The sequence below is a fragment of the Coregonus clupeaformis genome, chromosome 26, assembly GCF_020615455.1.
Source record: "Coregonus clupeaformis isolate EN_2021a chromosome 26, ASM2061545v1, whole genome shotgun sequence".
Classification (NCBI taxonomy): Eukaryota; Metazoa; Chordata; class Actinopteri; order Salmoniformes; family Salmonidae; genus Coregonus; species Coregonus clupeaformis.
In genome coordinates, this window is record NC_059217.1 from 24,778,853 (window position 1) to 24,800,618 (window position 21,766).

General features: G+C 42.9%; 1 protein-coding gene across 1 annotated transcript in view; it reads right to left on the reverse strand.

Moving 5' to 3' along the window:
- Positions 1 to 21,766, reverse strand: part of LOC121540243 (epidermal growth factor receptor substrate 15) — a 42,765-nt gene that overhangs the window by 20,400 nt on the left and 599 nt on the right. Inside the window, exons 2-15 of the mRNA XM_041848958.2 lie at positions 19,545 to 19,586; positions 18,929 to 19,018; positions 18,760 to 18,807; positions 18,544 to 18,639; positions 16,854 to 16,916; positions 16,490 to 16,615; positions 16,174 to 16,233; positions 15,460 to 15,672; positions 15,215 to 15,360; positions 14,776 to 14,938; positions 13,946 to 14,028; positions 8,235 to 8,307; positions 5,894 to 6,055; positions 5,517 to 5,705 (exon numbers count right to left, since the gene is read on the reverse strand). Coding sequence (XP_041704892.2) covers positions 5,517 to 5,705; positions 5,894 to 6,055; positions 8,235 to 8,307; positions 13,946 to 14,028; positions 14,776 to 14,938; positions 15,215 to 15,360; positions 15,460 to 15,672; positions 16,174 to 16,233; positions 16,490 to 16,615; positions 16,854 to 16,916; positions 18,544 to 18,639; positions 18,760 to 18,807; positions 18,929 to 19,018; positions 19,545 to 19,586 — 1,554 coding nt within the window. The remainder of the gene's footprint in view (positions 1 to 5,516; positions 5,706 to 5,893; positions 6,056 to 8,234; positions 8,308 to 13,945; positions 14,029 to 14,775; positions 14,939 to 15,214; positions 15,361 to 15,459; positions 15,673 to 16,173; positions 16,234 to 16,489; positions 16,616 to 16,853; positions 16,917 to 18,543; positions 18,640 to 18,759; positions 18,808 to 18,928; positions 19,019 to 19,544; positions 19,587 to 21,766) is intronic.

Here is a 21,766-nt window from a genome sequence, read left to right on the forward strand (position 1 = left end):
AGACACACTTGTCTTTGTACTCCTCACCTGGTTGCCGCCACACACGCTTGACACCATCTGAATCAAATAAGTTTATCTTGGTCTCATCAGACCACAGTACATGGTTCCAGTAATCTATGTCCTTAGTCTGCTTGTCTTCAGCAAACTGTTTGCGGGCTTTCTTGTGCATCATCTTTAGAAGAGGCTTCCTTCTGGGACAACAGCCATGCAGACCAATTTGATGCAGTGTGCGGCGTATGGTCTGAGCACTGACAGGCTGACCCCCCACCCCTTCAACCTCTGCAGCAATGCTGGCAGCACTCATACATCTATTTCCCAAAGACAACCTCTGGATATGACGCTGAGCACGTGCACTCAACTTCTTTGGTCGACCATGGCGAGGCCTGTTCTGAGTGGAACCTGTCCTGTTAAACCGCTGTATGGTCTTGGCCACCGTGCTGCAGCTCAGTTTCAGGGTCTTGGCAATCTTCTTATAGCCCAGGCCATCTTTATGTAGAGCAACAATTCTTTTTTTCAGATCCTCAAGAGAGTTCTTTGCCATGAGGTGCCATGTTGAACTTCCAGTGACCAGTATGAGGGAGTGTGAGAGCGATGACACCAAATTTAACTCACCTGCTCCCCATTCACACCTGAGACCTTGTAACACTAACGAGTCACATGACACCGGGGAGGGAAAATGGCTAATTGGGCCCAATTTGGACATTTTCACTTAGGGGTGTACTCACTTTTGTTGCCAGTGGTTTAGACATTAATGGCTGTGTGTTGAGTTATTTTGAAGGGACAGCAAATGTACACTGTTATACAAGCTGTACACTCACTACTTTACATTGTAGCAAAGTGTCATTTCTTCAGTGTTGTCACATGAAATGATAAACTCTAATATTTACAAAAATGTGAGGGGTGTACTCACTTTTGTGAGAATATATATATATATACACACACACACACACACACACATACTCATTGAAGGGTTTTAATTTATTTTTACAATGTAGAATAATAGTGAAGACATAAACTATGAAATAACACATATGAAATCATGTAGTAACCAAAAAAGTGTTAAACACTGCAAATCAGGCCTTCATGGTCGAATTGCTGCAATGAAACCCCTACTAAAAAGGACACCAATAATAAGAAGAGCCTTGCTTGGACCAAGAAACACGAGCAATGGACATTAGACCGGTGGAAATATGTCCTTTGGTCTGGAGTCCAAATTTGAGATTTTTGGTTCCAACCGCCGTGTCTTTGTGAGAGTGAATGGATGATATCCGCATGTGTATTTCCCACCGTAAAGCATGGAGGTGGTGTTCTGGTGTGGGGGTGCTTTGCTGGTGACACTGTCTGTGATTTATTTAGAATTCAAGGAACACTTAACCAGCATGGCTACCACAGCATTCTGCAGCGATATGACATCCCATCTAGCTTGGGCTTAGTGGGACTACCATATGTTTTTCAACAAGACAATGACACAACACACCTCCAGGCTGTGTAAGGGCTATTTTACAAAGAAGGAGAGTGATGGAGTGCTGCATCAGATGACCTGGCCTCCACAATCCCTCGACCTCAACCCAAATGAGATGGTTTGGGATGAGTCAGACCGTAGAGTGAAGGAAAAGAAGCCAACAAGTGCTCAGCATATGTGGGAACTCCTTCAAGACTGTTGGAAAAGCATTCCAGGTGAAGCTGGTTGAGAGAATGCCAAGAGTGTGCAAAGCTGTCATCAAGGCAAAGGTTGGCTATTTGAAGAATCTCAAATATATTTTGATTTGTTTACTACATGATTCCATGTGTGTTATTTCATAGTTTTGATGTCTTCAATATTATTCTACAAATAGTTAAAATAAAGAAAAACCCTTGAATGAGTAGGTGTCCAAACTTTTGACTGGTACTGTGTGTGTGTGTGTGTGTGTGTGTGCACGCATGCATTCATTATGTTATTTTAATGGACAAAACATTTAGCTTTTCTTTCGAAAACAAGGACATTTCTAAGTGAACCCAAACTTTGGAACGGTAGTGTGTGTGTGTGTATATACATACATACATAAAAAAAAAAAACAACACACACACACACACACACACACACACACACACACACATACATACGTATAGTGAGGGAAAAAAGTATTTGATCCCCTGCTGATTTTGTACGTTTGCCCACTGACAAAAAAATTATCAGTCTATAATTTTAATGGTAGGTTTATTTGAACAGTGAGAGACAGAATAACAACACAAACTAGAAAAATACATGTTATAAATTGATTTGCATTTTAATGAGGGAAATAAGTATTTGACCCCCTCTCAATCAGAAAGATTTCTGGCTCCCAGGTGTCTTTTATACAGGTAACGAGCTGAGATTAGGAGCACAATCAGATTCCAAACTCTCCACCATGGCCAAGACCAAAGAGCTCTCCAAGGATGTCAGGGACAAGATTGTAGACCTACACAAGGCTGGAATGGGCTACAAGACCATCGCCAAGCAGCTTGGTGAGAAGGTGACAACAGTTGGTACGATTATTCACAAATGGAAGAAACACAAAAGAACTGTCAATCTCCCTCGGCCTGGGGCTCCATGCAAGATCTCACCTCGTGGAGTTGCAATGATCATGAGAACGGTGAGGAATCAGCCCAGAACTACACTGGAGGATCTTGTCAATGATCTCGTCAATGATCTCAAGGCAGCGGGGACCATAGTCACCAAGAAAACAATTGGTAACTACGCCGTGAAGGACTGAAATCCTGTTGCGCCCGCAAGGTCCCCCTGCTCAAGAAAGCACATATACAGGCCCGTCTGAAGTTTGCCAATTAACATCTGAATGATTCAGAGGAGAACTGGGTGAAAGTGTTGTGGTCAGATGAGACAAAAATCGAGCTCTTTGGCATCAACTCAACTCGCCGTGTTTGGAGGAGGAGGAATGCTGCCTATGACCCCAAGAACACCATCCCCACCGTCAAACATGGAGGTGGAAACATTATGCTTTGGGGGTGTTTTTCTGCTAAGGGGAGAGGACAAATTCACCGCATCAAAGGGACGACGGACGGGGCAATGTAACGTCAAATCTTAGGTGAGAACCTCCTTCCCTCAGCCAGGGCATTGAAAATGGTTCGTGGATGGGTATTCCAGCATGACAACGACCCGAAACACACAGCCAGGGCAACTAAGGAGTGGCTCCGTAAGAAGCATCTCAAGGTCCTGGGTGGCCTAGCCAGTCTCCAGACCTGAACCCAATAGAAAATCTTTGGAGGGAGCTGAAAGTCCGTATTGCCCAGCGACAGCCCCGAAACCTGAAGGAGGTCTGTATGAAGGAGTGGGCCAAAATCCCTGCTGCAGTGTGTGCAAACCTGGTCAAGACCTACAGGAAACGTATGATCTCTGTAATTGCAAACAAAGGTTTCTGTACCAAATATTAAGTTCTGCTTTTCTGATGTATCAAATACTTTTGTCATGCAATAAAATTCAAATTAATTACTTAAAAATCATACAATGTGATTTTCTGGATTTTTGTTTTAGAATCTGTCTCTCACAGTAGAAGTGTACCTATGATAAAAATTACAGACCTCTACATGCTTTGTAAGTAGGAAAACCTGCAAAAATCGGCAGTGTATCAAATACTTGTTCTCCCCACTGTATGATATATATATGTATACATACATATATACACACAGTTGAAGTCGGAAGTTTACATACACTTAGGTTGGAGTCATTAAAACTCGTTTTTCAACCATTCCACAAATTTCTTGTTAACAAACTATAGTTTTGGCAAGTCGGTTAGGACATCTACTTTGTGCATGACACAAGTCATTTTTCCAACAATTGTTTACAGAGATTATTTCACTTATAATACACTGTATCACAATTCCAGTGGGTCACAAGTTTACATACACTTAATTAGTATTTGGTAGCATTGCCTTTAAATTGTTTAACTTGGGTCAAACGTTTCGGGTAGCCTTCCACAAGCTTCCCACAATAAGTTGGGTGAATTTTGGCCCATTCCTCCTGACAGAGCTGGTGTAACTGAGTCAGGTTTGTAGGCCTCCTTGCTCGCACACACCTTTTCAGTTCTGCCCACACATTTTCTATAAGATTGAGGTCAGGGCTTTGTGATGGCCACTCCAATACCTTGACTTTGTTGTCCTTACGCCATTTTGCCACAACTTTGGAAGTATGCTTGGGGTCATTGTCCATTTGGAAGACCCATTTGCGACAAGCTTTAACTTCCTGACTGGTCTTGAGATGTTGCTTCAATATATCCACATAATTTTCCTTCCTCATGATGCCATCTATTTTGTGAAGTGCACCAGTCCCTCCTGCAGCAAAGCACCCCCACAGTATGATGCTGCCACCTCCGTGCTTCACGGTTGGGATGGTGTTCTTCGGCTTGCAAGCAGCCCCCTTTTTCCTCCAAACATAACGATGGTCATTATGGCCAAACAGTTCTACTTTTGTTTCATCAGACCAGAGGACATTTCTCCAAAAAGTACGATCTTTGTCCCCATGTGCAGTTGCAAACCATAGTCTGTCTTTTTTATGGCCGTTTTGGAGCAGTGGCTTCTTCCTTACTGAGCGGCCTTTCAGGTTATGTCGATATAGGACTCGTTTTACTGTGGATATAGATACTTTTGTACCTGTTTCCTCCAGCATCTTCACAAGGTCCTTTGCTGTTGTTCTGGGATTGATTTGCACTTTTCGCACCAAAGTACGTTCATCTCTAGGAGACAGAACGCGTCTCCTTCCTGAGCGGTTTGACGGCTGCGTGGTCCCATGGTGTTTATACTTGCATACTATTGTTTGTACAGATGAACGTGGTACCTTCAGGCGTTTGGAAATTGCTCCCATTGATGAACCAGATCTGTGGAGGTCTACAATTTTTTTTCTGAGGTCTTGGCTGATTTCTTTTGATTTTCCCATGATGTCAAGCAAAGAGGCACTGAGTTTGAAGGTAGGCTTTGAAATACATCCATAGGTACACCTCCAATTGACTCAAATTATGTCATGGCTTTAGAAGCTTCTGATAGGCTAATTGACATCATTTTCTGGAATTTTCCAAGCTGTTTAAAGGCACAGTCAAATTAGTGTATGTAAACTTCTGACCCACTGGAATTGTGATACAGTGAATTACAAGTGAAATAATCGGTCTGTAAACAATTGTTGGAAAAATTACTTGTGTCATGCACAAAGTAGATGTCCTAACCGACCTTCCAAAACTATAGTATGTTAACAAGACATTTGTGGAGTGGTTGAAAAACGAGTTTTAATGACTCCAACATAAGTGTATGTAAACTTCCTACTTCAACTGTACATACATATATACTTGGGTTGGAGAGAACCAAACATGATTGATGAAAGAGAATGCTTGGTAGCATGACATGCAATTTATAAAATCTAAATATAACATTCGCTCACCAATAAATCGCATGTCATCCTACCAAGCATTCTCTCTCAATCATGTTTTGATCTCTCCATTTACAATCTTTGCCACAACCGTGATAGTAATGATGGTGAGTCAAAGTAGACTCACCTGAGAGTAGGAGTCCTTGACAAACTCCTGCAAGGGAGTGAACTGCTCCCGCGCTGCCTGCACCTTCTCCTCCAACTGTTGGCTCTCCTCCTGTAGCCGAAGTAGCTCCTCTCTGGCCTGCACCAGCTGCTCCTCGTACTCCTCTATCCTCTGCTCCTGCTCCGTGTGCTCCGCCTCTAGTGACGAGATCTAAACACACACACCACAGAAAGAGATGCAAGATGTGAGAAAATAGTTAAAACAAAATGGTGGACAATCTGACTGTGACTAGATGTACATTTGACCACCAAATGCAGTTGCTATTGACTGGTTCCTCTCTGAAGGTGATCCAGGTGCTGTGTGAGGTGGTAGTTGGTTGATAGGTCCTGTAGTCTCACCAGCTGGTTCTCATGGCTGCACTGCTGGCGGATGTGACCAAGCTGCTCCTCCAGAGTGGTCTTCTGCTGGTCCAGCTCCTCCAGAGCATCCTGGACCTCCTGGCGCTGAGACTGCAGCCGCTGCAGCTCCCCGCTCTCCTTCTGCACCTGATTCTGCAGTTCCTGAGGAGGGCAGGGATAACAGTCACAACATCCAGAGAAAGACGTGAGAAAAGGAGCAGAGGCACACATGTGGGAGTAGCGTTTGACTGAGCAGAGTCTGCAGAGAGGAGTCAGAGTCAATCCATTATGACTGCCAGAATATAGTGACAGATATAAAAAAAAAACTAGCTCAGCCTTGACGAGGTGCTCCACCGCAGCAGAATAAAAAAATCAACGTGCGCTTCACCAAAGTACCATCACACTTAGTGTTTATGCCCACATGATGTTTCTCGAGGAAGTGTGTGTAATCAGCCACTCCTCAGCACAGGCTCTGAGGGATGAACAACAGATGAATGTCTTCATCCGTTTCTTCAGAGGAGCTGCTGCACTAAGCTCTGTCTGTTTAAAGCAGCCAGGCAGTCGCAGCCCAAAATAGAAGCCATTTATCAGACCAACTCCAGCACAGTGGCAAGGCACTCCTGCCCTCATCTCCTAATCATTAAAGTGTGAGTGCTACAAGTACCAAGGATTCAAGGCTAGCCTATTAAAAAGCTAATAGTTTATTGATCCCTATTTGCTTAGAATACTTAATATTCAGCAATTACAGTACTGATTTACTTTACATGTACTGTAGGGAGAATTATTCCTGATCACTGTGCAAATGTTAAATAGTTATTGAATACTACTCATTGGCCTTAATATTCACTGTATAATCCAATCTCAGTTGCTCATATACCTATTGAAAAACAGACTAGTTTTCCCATTATTAATATATTAATTCTGGCTAATTGGCAGTGACTGGGCATTGCTGAGGTGAACCCTTGGGTGAGGAAACAGTGCTGTCCGTCTAATGACAGCCTTTCACACCAATGGCAAACAGTACCAGAGAAAGCGCAGCCTTTCACAAATACACAGCAGAAAATAACTAAATATTCAATGCAGGGTGATATTGCCATATTCCTATACAGTTTGCTCACTTGGGTTCAAGTGTGGCCGAGACTGGCAATATAAAAGGTGTACATGTGTTTAAAATGATAATGAAGTACTCTCAGAGCGAGTGGGTCAATAGAGAACAGGACCTGAGAGGATGAGATAATTAAACCTGACATTCATACAGCCAGTAATGACTAAATAGAGACTGGTATCAGGTTTACAGCGGATACCCCTCTGCTATGGTACTGGCTTATTCAAGAACACGTGATACTTTCAAAAATATTTATTTGCATAAAATACTAAGATAGCCAGACCCAGATTACAGGATATGAAAGTATAATTTAATATACAGTTAGATCCAAAAGTATTGGGACAGTGACACATTTGTTGAAATTATACAATAACTATGGAGGTTAAAGTGCAGACTGTCAGCTTCAATTTGAGGGTATTTTCATCCATGTCGGGTGAACCGTTTAGAAATTACAGCACTTGTTGTACATAGTGCCCTCCATTTTATGGGACCAAAAGTATTGGGGCAAATTTTCATTTTAGTCATTTAGCAGACGCTCTTATCCAGAGCGATTTACAGGAGCAATTAGGGTTAAGTGCCTTGCTCAAGGGCACATTGACTACTTTATTATACCGATAATTGAAAAATCTGTCAAAGGTTTAGCATTTGGTCCGATATTCCTAGCACGCAATGATTACATCAAGCTTGTGACTCTACAACCTTGTTGGATGCATTTGCTGTTTGTTTCAGATAATTTTGTGCCCAATAGAAATGAATGGTAAATAATGTATGCACTTCCTCTAAATAGGTTATATTAATAAATCAATTTATATCCTTGATCATAACATGGAGGTAATTCTGTCAAAATGTATCACTGAAGCAAGAACTATACAGCTTGAGGCTACATCGCATCAGTTCAGCTCGCGCAATTGAGATCATCAACATCATAAAACATCAACGTCAACATGGTGCAATATAGATGTATATAGAACCAGTGGCTCTGACTCAGACAGGGAGGGTATGTTTGTCTCTGCTGCTCAGCCATAGCTTCATAGCCTAACAGATTCAAGCAGACCACCTCTAACAAATTCAACAAGAGCAGCTGAACAGTAGACTGATTTGACATAAGAAAATGTATTTATAAAACCAATAGAAAATCAATTTACAGACAACACAGTCATGAAGTGGATGAAATGAACTGAAACAATAGAAGGGCAGTGAGAGAGTTGAGGCATGCAGGCAGCACGTTTACTGTACCTGGACTTCACTGGTCCTTTCTCTGATGCTCTCCTCCTGCTCTTTAATTTCCTGTTCCACGTTGCTCTTCTCCCTGGAAGACCAGCACAGCAGACATGAGTATTTAATCACCGTGGAGACCGAGGGCACCCCCAGCCAGGCTACCACCCCACCACCATCTCTACAATCTTCCCCAGCCCCAGACGACAGCTCCTCTCCCTGCACTACCATCCTGATCCTGTAGCAGACCACACCGAATGACCAATGCATGCAGCAACAGCCTTGAGCGAGAGAGGGTCTGTGTGTGTGTGTGTTCTGGCAGATGGGAGAGCAGAGAGAGAGGGGTAGGACTGTGTGTGGCTGCCTGGAGGAAGTGTCAGATGATTCAGCTTAGAGAGAAAGGGGGAGGGATGAAGCTCTATACCTCCCATCGTTCGTTTCCCTGTCTGTTCATCCTCCCATCCCATCCCTTTCCTGCATGGTCAGATGACAAGGTAAAACAGAGGGAGCAGAGGATTGGGATACAGTGAGGGAAAAAAGTATTTGATCCCCTGCTGATTTTGTACGTTTGCCCACTGACAAAGACATGATCAGTCTATAATGTTAATGGTAGGTTTATTTGAACAGTGAGAGACAGAATAACAAAATAATCCTGAAAAACGCATGTCAAAAATGTTATAAATTAATTTGCATTTTAAATGAGGGAAATAAGTATTTGACCCCCTCTCAATCAGAAAGATTTCTGGCTCCCAGGTGTCTTTTATACAGGTAACGAGCTGAGAATAGGAGCACACTCAATCAGATTCCAAACTCTCCACCATGGCCAAGACCAAAGAGCTCTCCAAGGATGTCAGGGAAAAGATTGTAGACCTACACAAGGCTGGAATGGGCTACAAGACCATCGCCAAGCAGCTTGGTGAGAAGGTGACAACAGTTGGTGCGATTATTTTCAAATGGAAGAAACACAAAAGAGCTGTCAATCTCCCTCGGCCTGGGGCTCCATGCAAGATCTCACCTCGTGGAGTTGCAATGATCATGAGAACGGTGAGGAATCAGCCCAGAACTACACGGGAGGATCTTGTCAATGATCTCAAGGCAGCTGGGACCATAGTCACCAAGAAAACAATTGGTAACACACTATGCCGTGAAGGACTGAAATCCTGCAGCGCCCGCAGGGTCCCCCTGCTCAAGAAAGCACATATACAGGCCCGTCTGAAGTTTGCCAATGAACATCTGAATGATTCAGAGGAGAACTGGGTGAAAGTGTTGTGGTCAGATGAGACCAAAATCGAGCTCTTTGGCATCAACTCAACTCGCCATGTTTGGAGGAGGAGGAATGCTGCCTATGACCCCAAGAACACCATCCCCACCGTCAAACATGGAGGTGGAAACATTATGCTTTGGGGGTGTTTTTCTGCTAAGGGGACAGGACAACTTCACCGCATCAAAGGGACGATGGACGGGGCCATGTACCTGTCAAATCTTGGGTGAGAACCTCCTTCCCTCAGCCAGGGCATTGAAAATGGGTCGTGGATGGGTATTCCAGCATGACAATGACCCAAAACACATGGCCAAGGCAACAAAGGAGTGGCTCAAGAAGAAGCACATTAAGGTCCTGGAGTGGCCTAGCCAGTCTCCAGACCTTAATCCCATAGAAAATCTGTGGAGGGAGCTGAAGGTTCAAGTTGCCAAACGTCAGCCTCGAAACCTTAATGACTTGCAGAAGATCTGCAAAGAGGAGTGGGACAAAATCCCTCCTGAGATGTGTGCAAACCTGGTGGCCAACTACAAGAAACTTCTGACCTCTGTGATTGCCAACAAGGGTTTTGCCACCAAGTACTAAGTCATGTTTTGCAGAGGGATCAAATACTTATTTCCTTCATTAAAATGCAAATCAATGTATAACATTTCTGTCTATCACTGTTCAAATAAACCTACCATAAAAATTATAGACTGATAATTTCTTTGTCAGTGGGCAAATGTACAAAATCAGCAGGGGATCAAATACTTTTTTCCCCTCATTGTAAGTGGGAACATTTGCACAATAGGCGGGGCCTCTTCGGATAATCTGCTCTCCCTACCAAGTCCAAATCTTTCTCCTGGATCTTTATCAAATGGCAATAACAAAGCCATTCATTTAGCAAGGTAGAACATCAAATGTGCCAAAAGGCTGGCCAATAGAATAGTAAACGTAAAAAATTATTCACTCAAACAATGAAAAAATGCCAAGTATGTTTTTTCCATTCGCATTTCCACAGTTCACATTAATCAAATATAATTCATAATAATGTTGTTTTGATCAACATGAAGAATTCATCTGTCCGCCTTTCGTTTCAACCAACAGCCAAACATGTAGAGACATGGTGTAGGACCAGTGGAGCGAGAAGCTGAAGTGAGGTAGGAGATGTGCGAGTCAGGAGTACCGACTTCACTGACTGTATAATTTAGATGCCCTGACTGGCAACTATCCAGAAACGACTTCTGTAGACATCCCATGCACCTAGGAGCATCTCTCCCAATTTAACAGCCCAAAATAACAGAATTCTGGTTTCAGACAGCCAGTCTAAATCTATGACACCCTCACCCCTCTTGCTCTCAGCTGAAGAATACACCGCTTCCTCCATGGCCCCTCCAAAAGGGTAGCGCATGCTTCCCTTCCTCCATGGCCCCTCCAAAAGGGTAGCGCATGCTTCCCTTCCTCCATGGCCCCTCCAAAAGGGTAGCGCATGCTTCCCTTCCTCCATGGCCCCTCCAAAAGGGTAGCGCATGCTTCCCTTCCTCCATGGCCCCTCCAAAAGGGTAGCGCATGCTTCCCTTCCTCCATGGCCCCTCCAAAAGGGTAGCGCATGCTTCCCTTCCTCCATGGCCCCTCCAAAAGGGTAGCGCATGCTTACCTTCCTCCATGGCCCCTCCAAAAGGGTAGCGCATGCTTACCTTCCTCCAGGGACAGCAGCAACTTGTCGTTGACACTTACAGCAATACCGAAAAACAAACATATTTGCTGCTTCCTGTCCTATCCTCAATCTGAATCTAAAATCCTTCTCATTTTCTCCTAATCTTGCCTAATAAACTTCAAAACGTACAGCTGCTATGCAGATACTGATTAAGACTACTACTTTCACACTTATTTTCTCACTCTTTCCTTACCAGAAAAGGGAAGTGTAACAACAACAAACTGTAAAGAAACCCATTTCATTTCCCCTGTGATCTTGCTGCTGTTATGTCTGTAGTGGGGCAGCTATGGGATGTGTATGCAGCTGATAAAAGATGGTCTGCACTTCCTCAATTCAAACAGAGAGGGAAAAGCCTATCCCAGTGTTAGTCTTAATGAGCTGCGTTACCAACCCTCCCAGCATCCCCAAATGCCCCGTCAGCCCTCATCAGAGAGAGAGAGAGACAGAGAGAGAGAGAGAGAGACCGAGAGAGAGAGAGAGAGAGAGAGAGAGAGAGAGAGAGAGAGAGAGAGAGAGAGAGAGAGAGAGAGAGAGAGAGAGAGAGAGAGAGAGAGAGAGAGACCGAGAGAGAGACCGAGAGAGAGACCGAGAGAGAGACCGAGAGAGACCGAGAGAGACCGAGAGAGACCGAGAGAGACCGAGAGAGAGAGACAGAGACAGAGAGACCGAACCTCTGGAGACCCTCTTCTCTCCTTCCTCACTCAGCCTCCCAGTCCCAGGACAGCTGGTAAGCCTCCCATCTCCCCCCATCTGCTCTGGCATTAGACAGCAAAACACACCTCAACAGGAACGTGTGTGTGGGTCTCTTTAGACAAGATTCCACTTACACCATTACAACTGTACCGTGTATTGCCAGAAATAGTCCAATGTGGTGAGACAAAGCGAGGCCTACTTCAGAGAGGGGTAGTTACAGTGGGGGGGAAAAGTATTTAGTCAGCCACCAATTGTGCAAGTTCTCCCACCTAAAAAGATGAGAGAGGCCTGTAATTTTCATCAGAGGTACACGTCAACTATGACAGACAAAATGAGAATTTTTTTCCCAGAAAATCACATTGTAGGATTTTTAATGAATTTATTTGCAAATTATGGTGGAAAATAAGTATTTGGTCAATAACAAAAGTTTCTCAATACTTTGTTATATACCCTTTGTTGGCAATGACACAGGTCAAACGTTTTCTGTAAGTCTTCACAAGGTTTTCACACACTGTTGCTGGTATTTTGGCCCATTCCTCCATGCAGATCTCCTCTAGAGCAGTGATGTTTTGGGGCTGTCGCTGGGCAACACAGACTTTCAACTCCCTCCAAAGATTTTCTATGGGGTTGAGATCTGGAGACTGGCTAGGCCACTCCAGGACCTTGAAATGCTTCTTACGAAGCCACTCCTTCGTTGCCCGGGCGGTGTGTTTGGGATCATTGTCATGCTGAAAGACCCAGCCACGTTTCATCTTCAATGCCCTTGCTGATGGAAGGAGGTTTTCACTCAAAATCTCACGATACATGGCCCCATTCATTCTTTCCTTTACACGGATCAGTCATCCTGGTCCCTTTGCAGAAAAACAGCCCCAAAGCATGATGTTTCCACCCCCATGCTTCACAGTAGGTATGGTGTTCTTTGGATGCAACTCGGCATTCTTTGTCCTCCAAACACGACGAGTTGAGTTTTTACCAAAAAGTTCTATTTTGGTTTCATCTGACCATATGACATTCTCCCAATCCTCTTCTGGATCATCCAAATGCACTCTAGCAAACTTCAGACGGGCCTGGACATGTACTGGCTTAAGCAGGGGGACACGTCTGGCACTGCAGGATTTGAGTCCCTGGCGGCGTAGTGTGTTACTGATGGTAGGCTTTGTTACTTTGGTCCCAGCTCTCTGCATGTCATTCACTACGTCCCCCCATGTGGTTCTGGGATTTTTGCTCATCGTTCTTGTGATCATTTTGACCCCACAGGGTGAGATCTTGCGTGGAGCCCCAGATCGAGGGAGATTATCAGTGGTCTTGTATGTCTTCCATTTCCTAATAATTGCTCCCACAGTTGATTTCTTCAAACCAAGCTGCTTACCTATTGCAGATTCAGTCTTCCCAGCCTGGTGCAGGTCTACAATTTTGTTTCTGGTGTCCTTTGACAGCTCTTTGGTCTTGGCCATAGTGGAGTTTGGAGTGTGACTGTTTGAGGTTGTGGACAGGTGTCTTTTATACTGATAACAAGTTCAAACAGGTGCCATTAATACAGGTAACGAGTGGAGAACAGAGGAGCCTCTTAAAGAAGAAGTTACAGGTCTGTGAGAGCCAGAAATCTTGCTTGTTTGTAGGTGACCAAATACTTATTTTCCACCATAATTTGCAAATAAATTCATAAAAAATCCTACAATGTGATTTTCTGGAGAAAAAAAATCTCAATTTGTCTGTCATAGTTGACGTGTACCTATGATGAAAATTACAGGCCTCTTTCATCTTTTTAAGTGGGAGAACTTGCACAATTGGTGGCTGACTAAATACTTTTTTTCCCCCACTGTATTTGCTCCAACACACCAACAAAAAGCCAGAGCTAACCCATCTCTCAAATACAATTGGGTACATGGACGAATACAACTTAGCGCTCTACAGTGTGATCATTTTACAAGGATATGCGTCTAAATATTTTGCTGTGCGACCTAGAATGTTTATTTAGGAGCACCAGTGGGCCTTGAAAAATTAAGGATTCTAGCTTTATTACCTCAAATGACACATGCTCCTTGGTCAGCGTAGAGCCCTGCAACTCTGATGATTGCCACTCACCTTTGTAGGTCGACAATCTCATTGCTGAGTGAGTCCAGTTCCTTGATGGCAGAAAAGTCTGCTGCCAGATTTGCTGCGTTGCTCTGGTGGGGAGAGATCATTCAAAGCAAACGATTTGTTTACATTCACGCGCTTTACTGACCCTACAACATATACACAATGTCTAAACATTAAATTGACAGAATGGCAAACACGACGTGGAATAACGTAAATATGAGCCTCCAGCTAAAATGGCAACTGATTTAATCTCGCCAGTTAAATCAAACCCATTTTGCTGAATATGGAAGATTCACAAAATTACCCATACAAGATGGGAGATTAAGAAATGCATGAACACTGAAAGCACATCTACATGCAAACACAGATGGATAAGGAGGGCACTAAAATGACTACTTGAACTAGGAGAAAAACAAAGGGTAGGAAGGGGTAGGTACATGGGTGGGTGACACTGCCAGGGGTTAAGCGGGAGACACAGTGAAGCTAACACTCAGGAGTCCCCAGCTAGAGGGAGATCCCACCTTGTGTACAATGCATGAGTCATGAGGAAGAACGCAAAGAGACAGCATACACAGACAGGGTCAGAGACACAGCAGCAAGCTAGAACACAAAAACCCACACCACAGGAGAAGGGAAGGAAACGATTAGTAAAACGTCAGGAAATATCAGTTTTCAAATCTACATCACCATCAAGTAGCCTATTCATCAAAATACACAACTCCTAGTCATTCTTTATAGAGAAATACACCCGATTCAAACAAGATATTCACAGTTTGTGATTATTGGATGTCTAAGAGGGGGTTAAATGGTACAGGATGATAGGAATGAGTTACCTGCGTGGCTGCTAGGCTCAGTCTGTCTGAGGGAGGGATCATTTCAGGAGAGAGGTTCTGGGGTGGGTCCACACCCTTGGTCAGTTTCTGGTTAATTAGATGCAGCGCTAGCGCAAACTGTTCCCTGGTTAGCTTCCCCATGTCCCCAATGTCACAGAGCTCCCTGTGGAACACAGTTGACCACATTACACAACTAAAATATCCATTTACCCTTCCGGCAATGGGCATAAAATTGACTAAAACTATGGGCCGGTTTCACAGACCCATATGAAGGCTAGACCTGCTCAATGGAAAATCTTCTTATTTTTAGGCCAGGAATTGGCTTACTCAGGGTCCAGAAAGCAGCCCTGTATAACCAATGTCCATGTTACATTAGTAAATTCAAGTGCAGGCAGCCAGGCACCCCATGTTATCTAAGAAACTGTTCCCTGAATCTTACCAGATGTGTGCTAGTGTGGCAGAGGGCAAGCCAGTCTTTAAGAAGATATCTCTGACTTCAGGCCCAGACACCAGCCCATCCACGTCAAGAGCTGTCTTTGCAAACACCTCGTCATACTTGGCTTTGTCTGGAGGAGATACAGCCCACTGAAGAGACACAGAGGGGACAGGATGGTTATAGAGATATGGATTAGGTCTTGCCGTCCCACTTTCATACCTTCATACTGGGATGAATATTATACTCACTGTGACTGGGGTCACTGCTGGTTTGGAGGGCAGGGTTTTGGACCCTGAAAGGGAGGAACGGCTCTCTTTGATGGAGGGGGGTGAGGGTAAAAGGGGCATCACAGGGGGTACAGAGACAGTGGGCTTTTTCCTCTTGGAGGGGGGCACTAGAGGAGCAGGTAGAGACATGGGCACGGGCTCCCCCTCCAGAGCTCTGTAGACCAGGTACATGGCCTAATAGAGCAGAACAGACATAAATACACATACATAAATCTGCCTATCATGTCATTTCAATATAAGATCAGGGAAGTCCAATATTTACAAAAAAAGTATTTTATTTGAGAAGCACACACTAAATCTTACAGTCCACATTTCAGCCTTGCCACATCCTAAAGATTTGACAGCAAGCATCTGGCCATTACATAAGTGCATGCGTTCATTAAATGTGAGAACTTCAAATATAGCGCAACCCTGATTCAAACAGTGCTCCATTTTGAGATACAGGATCCTTGATAGAAAGCAAGGACACCTTGAAGCCAAGTGTACATGAGTGCAAACAAATATTGATGAAATATAAATAAAAGCTGGAGAAGGCTATCCAGAACATGGGCTCATCAAGGGCAGTGTAATAAATATATATATATAAAAAACAAGTTGGCTGTTATTGACAGACTACATTTCTACTGCATGACTTTCCTCATTCCTTTCCACTTTAATGATAAATATATTCCTTACCACAGCAAACTCATCTCGGTCGAGCATACCATCTCTGTCTAGGTCACTCAGTTCCCATACCTGCAACATTTAGGGAATTCAGTACATTTAGCAATGAGTTCAAAACATTTATCTAGTCGGTAAAATAGACCAGTCGTAGACTAAAAGCAGATCAATGTTATGTCACAAATAACAACCCAGTCAAGCCTTTTAAAAGCAGCGGCTGTGTTTAAAAACACAAGACCACCACCCAGTGGACAACTGGGCATACGCATTTACTCTGATGGCCACCAAAACTAATTAATTATGAGCCCTGTAGATATGATATGCTGCTTACCCTTCCCAGTACGTCCACTGGAAGTTTAGAGTTCAGCAAAACTGGTTTGACCTTCTCCCCAGAGAGCATGCCACTAACGGGGGAGAGGCTGTCGAAGATGGCATCAAATTTCAGCTTCTCTTCCGTCTGGAAAGTCATATAGAGACATGATATAGGTGCATGATTCAAGCATAATTTCTACTTCAGATAAAAGTAATCAGGTGGATTTTGCGAAGTTCAGCACTCCCCCTTAAAATGGATTTGAATGAGGTAAATGTTCAAATAAAATGTGTCATCCACTCTTTGTTTCTGCTTTCATTATAAAGGGAACAGGACAAAATGACCAGGCTACACTCTTAAAGAAATAGTAATAAGTTCCCCTCACCTTGACCACCCATGGGCCATCAATGGACACTCCCCCAGGTAGAAGTGGGCTGCTTGTGTCATGCTGAGGAGAAAAGGCGTTGCATCATCAACAAAGGTGACCTTTTCAGCTCAAAGCCCATAAACGTATAAACTTGGCTTATAAACCAAACATTTGCTTATTACATACAGGATTTACAGTATGCTGCCTGTAAAAATAATAATAAAATAAAAATATTTTTTACAAAAAAAAAAATTTCGGGCAATGTTTACATGATCCCCTTTCAAACAGTCCCATTTTTACAACATTCTTGCCGGAATAAGGCTTCTGCTAAATTACTAAAATGTAAATGTATAAGCCTTTTACACATCCCATGCGCATGCCGCCACCGGTGAGGAGTGGGAGTAGGAGTGTGCCAATGCGGGTAGGTGTCTATTTGAATAAATCCCTTGAATATACACCAACACAAATAAATAAATTATGAAGTCATTTAGGCAGGTCTTAAGAAACATTAAGACTAAGAACATTTATTTTCAAAAGAATAGAATAGCATATTTTGAGTTTAATGATGTTACTTGTCTGTGCAGCCTATAGGCGACATGGCTGTGCCATGCAAATGAAATCAATTGCACGTTATTTAGTTTATTAAACAGACACTACATTTACATTCCCATGCCCTGATCACAGTCAACACACATATTTTATATTAAGGATAATTCCCTGAGACAGTTTCTGACAGTTTGTGCAGAAATTCTTCGATTGTGCAAACCCACAGTTTCATCAGCTGTCTGGGTGGCTGGTCTCAGACGATCCCACAGGTGAAGAAGCCTGATGTGGAGGTCCTGGGCTGGCGTTGTTACACGTGGTCTGCGGTTGTGATGCCGGTTGGACGTACTACCAAATTCTCTAAAACGATGTTGGAGGCGGCTTATGGTAGGGAAATGAACATTTAATTATCTGGCAACAGCTCTGGTGGACATTCCTGCAGTCAGCATGCCAATTTCACACTCCCTCAAAACTTGAGACATATGTGGCATTGTGTTGTGTGACAAAACAGCACATTTTAGAGTGGCCTTTTATTGTCCTATTTTTACATTTTAGTCACTTAGCAGATGCTCTTATCCAGAGCGACTTACAGTAGTGAGTGCATTCATTTTCATATTTGTTTGTCCACAGCACAAGGTGCACCTGTGTAATGATCATGCTGTTTAATCAGCTTCTTGATATGCCACACCTGTCAGGTGGATGGATTATCTTGGCAAAGGAGAAATGCTCACTAACAGGGATGTTTGTGCACAAAATTTGAGACAAATAAGCTTTTTGTGCGTATGGAACATATCTGGGATCTTTATTTCTGCTCCTGAAACATGGGACCACCACTTTACATGTTGGGTTTATATTTTTGTTCAGTATATATACACACACACACATTTAAATTGAGAGAATAAATGCATTAAAAGCATTTCTGTGAAGCTTTGTGATTAACGAGGACAAGTTTGATGTCGGACAATAATAGAACTTTCAAGATTTAATGCGTGCCAAAGCCGGTAAGATGAAAGGCGATGTTTTATACTGAGGCAGTTGGTGCAAACGAAAGTACAGGCTTTGTTACCAGCAATACCTTTCAGATATAAGGAAAAGGCAGTAAAAAGTTGTCAGCATGATAAAGTTGGCAGGTTTTCGTCTTGGTGTCAGTGATGATTGTACTCACAAACTTTGGGGGGGGGGCTGCCAAACTGAGACTCTTGAGTGCCACCTCCAGTCCATTTTGGGCACAGGCCACCAACCGGAGAGCAATGAAGAATTGCTGATGGGAGCAGAGACAATAAGTATATTGTGGTTATGTCATAAACCTTACTTCATTCAAGGAATCTTTGGAATACTTCTAACATGACATTGGAAATCTACTACCTAAAAGTTGGCCTACCTGTTTGTTAAGGCACCCCTTGCGTTCTGAATCTGCCAAATCCCAGATCTAAGAAGAGATTTTTAAATCAGTTAAATGACATCAGTCACACAGAGATTCCCACAAACTACCATACTGGATAAGTTCCATAGCTTGATGTCTGGCCATGAGCTGTGTCCTCTTATCTTACCTTGCCCAGGACGAGGTCTGCTAGGCCTGATCTCTTCAGGAACAAGGCTGCATCAGCAGCTGCCACCCGTCCACTACCAGACGGGTCAACCTACACCACCGGGCAAAACAAGTAAACACTAGAAAGAAGAACTAGCCAGTAAAAGCACCAGATCTCCAGCCAGTTTGTGCTGATTTAGCACCAAATAAGATTCCATTCCATTGAATAAACAGGTACGCTTGAGTATAGGCTAATACTTTGAGATCATGGGAGGCCTTAATCCATCACATTTTCCCATTGCAGTGTCTAACCATTTTACTTAGCCCTCTTAGAGCCTGCACTGCCAGGGTTAGCAAATAGTTATCATTAATTCATAAAGAAGCTTCCTCTAGCACAGAGTAGATCACAGAGTGGAGAAAAGCCTGGAGACATGTTCAGCGCAGCTCTGCAGTTGCTAGCTAATGCGGAACAGCATTTCCAATTCTATCTGGTGTCCTCATCTGAACAGCCCTGACAGACCATCGAAAGGACAGATTCTCTTTTACTCAGCTTAAAACCTAGGTACTACCTGCTTTAGTAAATCATGGAATCTGCCCATAGGCTTTTCACAATAATAAATCAGAAAAAGACCCCTTACCTGTTGATAGTATTTTTCATAGACAGGATTTCCACTTGAGAGCTGTGGAGATAGACATAAAATACTACATACATTTTCTGATCATAAAAACCGCCAACATCAACCAAACTGCAAAAGCTAGAAAGCATAGGATAGGACTTCTGAATAGAAAAAGATAAGCCGTTAAATAAAGCTAGGTCTAAGCCTACATTTCAATCTGTGCAAGCATCAGCTAGTTAAATAACCAGTCCACTGTCTAGAACACAGTACACTCACAGTAGACCAACTAGCTGAGATCCACAAGTGGTTGTTTGACTTCTGGCCAAAGCTGTAGTACATTGCCATTACAGCTGCCAAAAATTAAGGCAAATACACTACAGACAGGAATATTTACTCTTCAGGAAATCAATAGGTTTACTCTGAGCATTTCGCATTTACATTTACGTCATTTAGCAGACGCTCTTATCCAGTCCCATCATGTTCATCTTAATAGTTATTACTCAGTGTGTCTATTCCAGTTACTCTTTCATGAAATACCAAGACAGTGTTTGAATGCCATTTAGGCTAATACATCCACAGGCTGGCAATGTGTACATCAGTACTGTGTGTGCCTCTGGAAACCAAGTTGTTTGAAAAGTAGAAAGCTTAGTCCAACGAACAGGCTAAACGAAGTAGCCTACACTAGCACATATTTTACACAATGAATCAAACAAATAGCCTAGCCTATGTATACAATCAGATCAGGAGAAGACAGTCATCTGCCTATGATAATATAAAAGAGACAGGCACTATAGCATCTTGTTTACTGTTCTAGTACAAATGGCTCCTCTCAAGTAATGTAATAAAGGGATGGGTGGGGGGTATAGTCTGCTGATGAGCTGGACTTCCTGATATTTACTTCCTGTGGTTTCTGATGATGCATCCACAATGAGAGTGTTGTACCAGTAAGAGCTGTTTCTGTGAATAGGCTCAATATTGGACATGCTCTTCTCTGTACTTTTACTAAATCAAATGTTAATGTCAAATTTGAACAAAGTGCAACTTTACAATAGCATATGATGATTATAAAGGCTTTATAAAACATATAGATCTAGCTCATTGAAAAGCACATAATGACATTGCCTCATACTTTAATAGTCAATTCATAATCTGATAATTATTCACTATTTACCTTTCCCCAGCCCTCCCCTCCCCATTTTCTTTTGCAAACAATTGTGTGACTGGAAGTGTTGGCGGCCTAAACACAATCTTTGTGTGACTAATTGCACAGCAGTGAACACTCCCAATCATTCTCTTCACAAAACCGCAGCAGATACTATACTGTGCTGGTGTGTCTTGAGTACTTTATTGTCCTATCCCTTATCTTCCTCTGCACAGCCCTGCTGTCTAGTAACCTAACATAACAGGCATAAAAGAAACTAGCTGCCAAGAAATTGCACAAAGTGTAGCTAACAGCCCCAATCTTTTGGTTAGCTGACTAAACTCCACATTTTGGTCAGTTATAGCTTAGCCTAGGTAAAGAACATGTCACTGCATATAGTGAGAAATTGTAAAATCCATAAGACAAAGATATGAATCATTGCATAATTACATAGCTAGTTAGTAACATGTATAGCTAAAGCAAGCATGATTCAGTCAAAATATGTAGTTAGCTGAGAATAACAATATCATCAGATGACAGTCCTTGACCATAGTCAGGATGTTGGCTAAACTAGTAAATTTAGCTAATAGCAATACAACACTGGCAAATAATTTCCACACTCACAATTTATAAGCCATACAACCTATCCTAAATGTCAATATGATAACCAAAACATAGGTCTGCAGCATAGCTGGCCAGTGTGTGCAGAGGTATCATATCGGACAACGGGCAGCTAGTTCCTCTTCTCACTAGCTAGCTGTGATGATAGGAAGCTAACAAATTTAATTTAAAAAAATCTAAACTGACAATGCAAACTATTACAACTGGATAGCTAGTTAGCTACATAACGCTGACTTTATATCCCCTACCCAATACAATAACGTTAACTAACCCAGCGAGTAGCTAAAGTGGGTTGCAGCTATCTAGCCAACTCTATGTTGCTAACTAACTGACTAGCTAGCTTTGCTAAGCTAGCTAGCTTTACTAAACTGGCTAGCTAGCTGACTAGTTCACACAGCATACTACTTTGAGTGCAAACTGGTATCATTAGTTAGCTAGCTAACGTTCCTATTGCAAAGCAATTTTGACAGTCGAACAACAC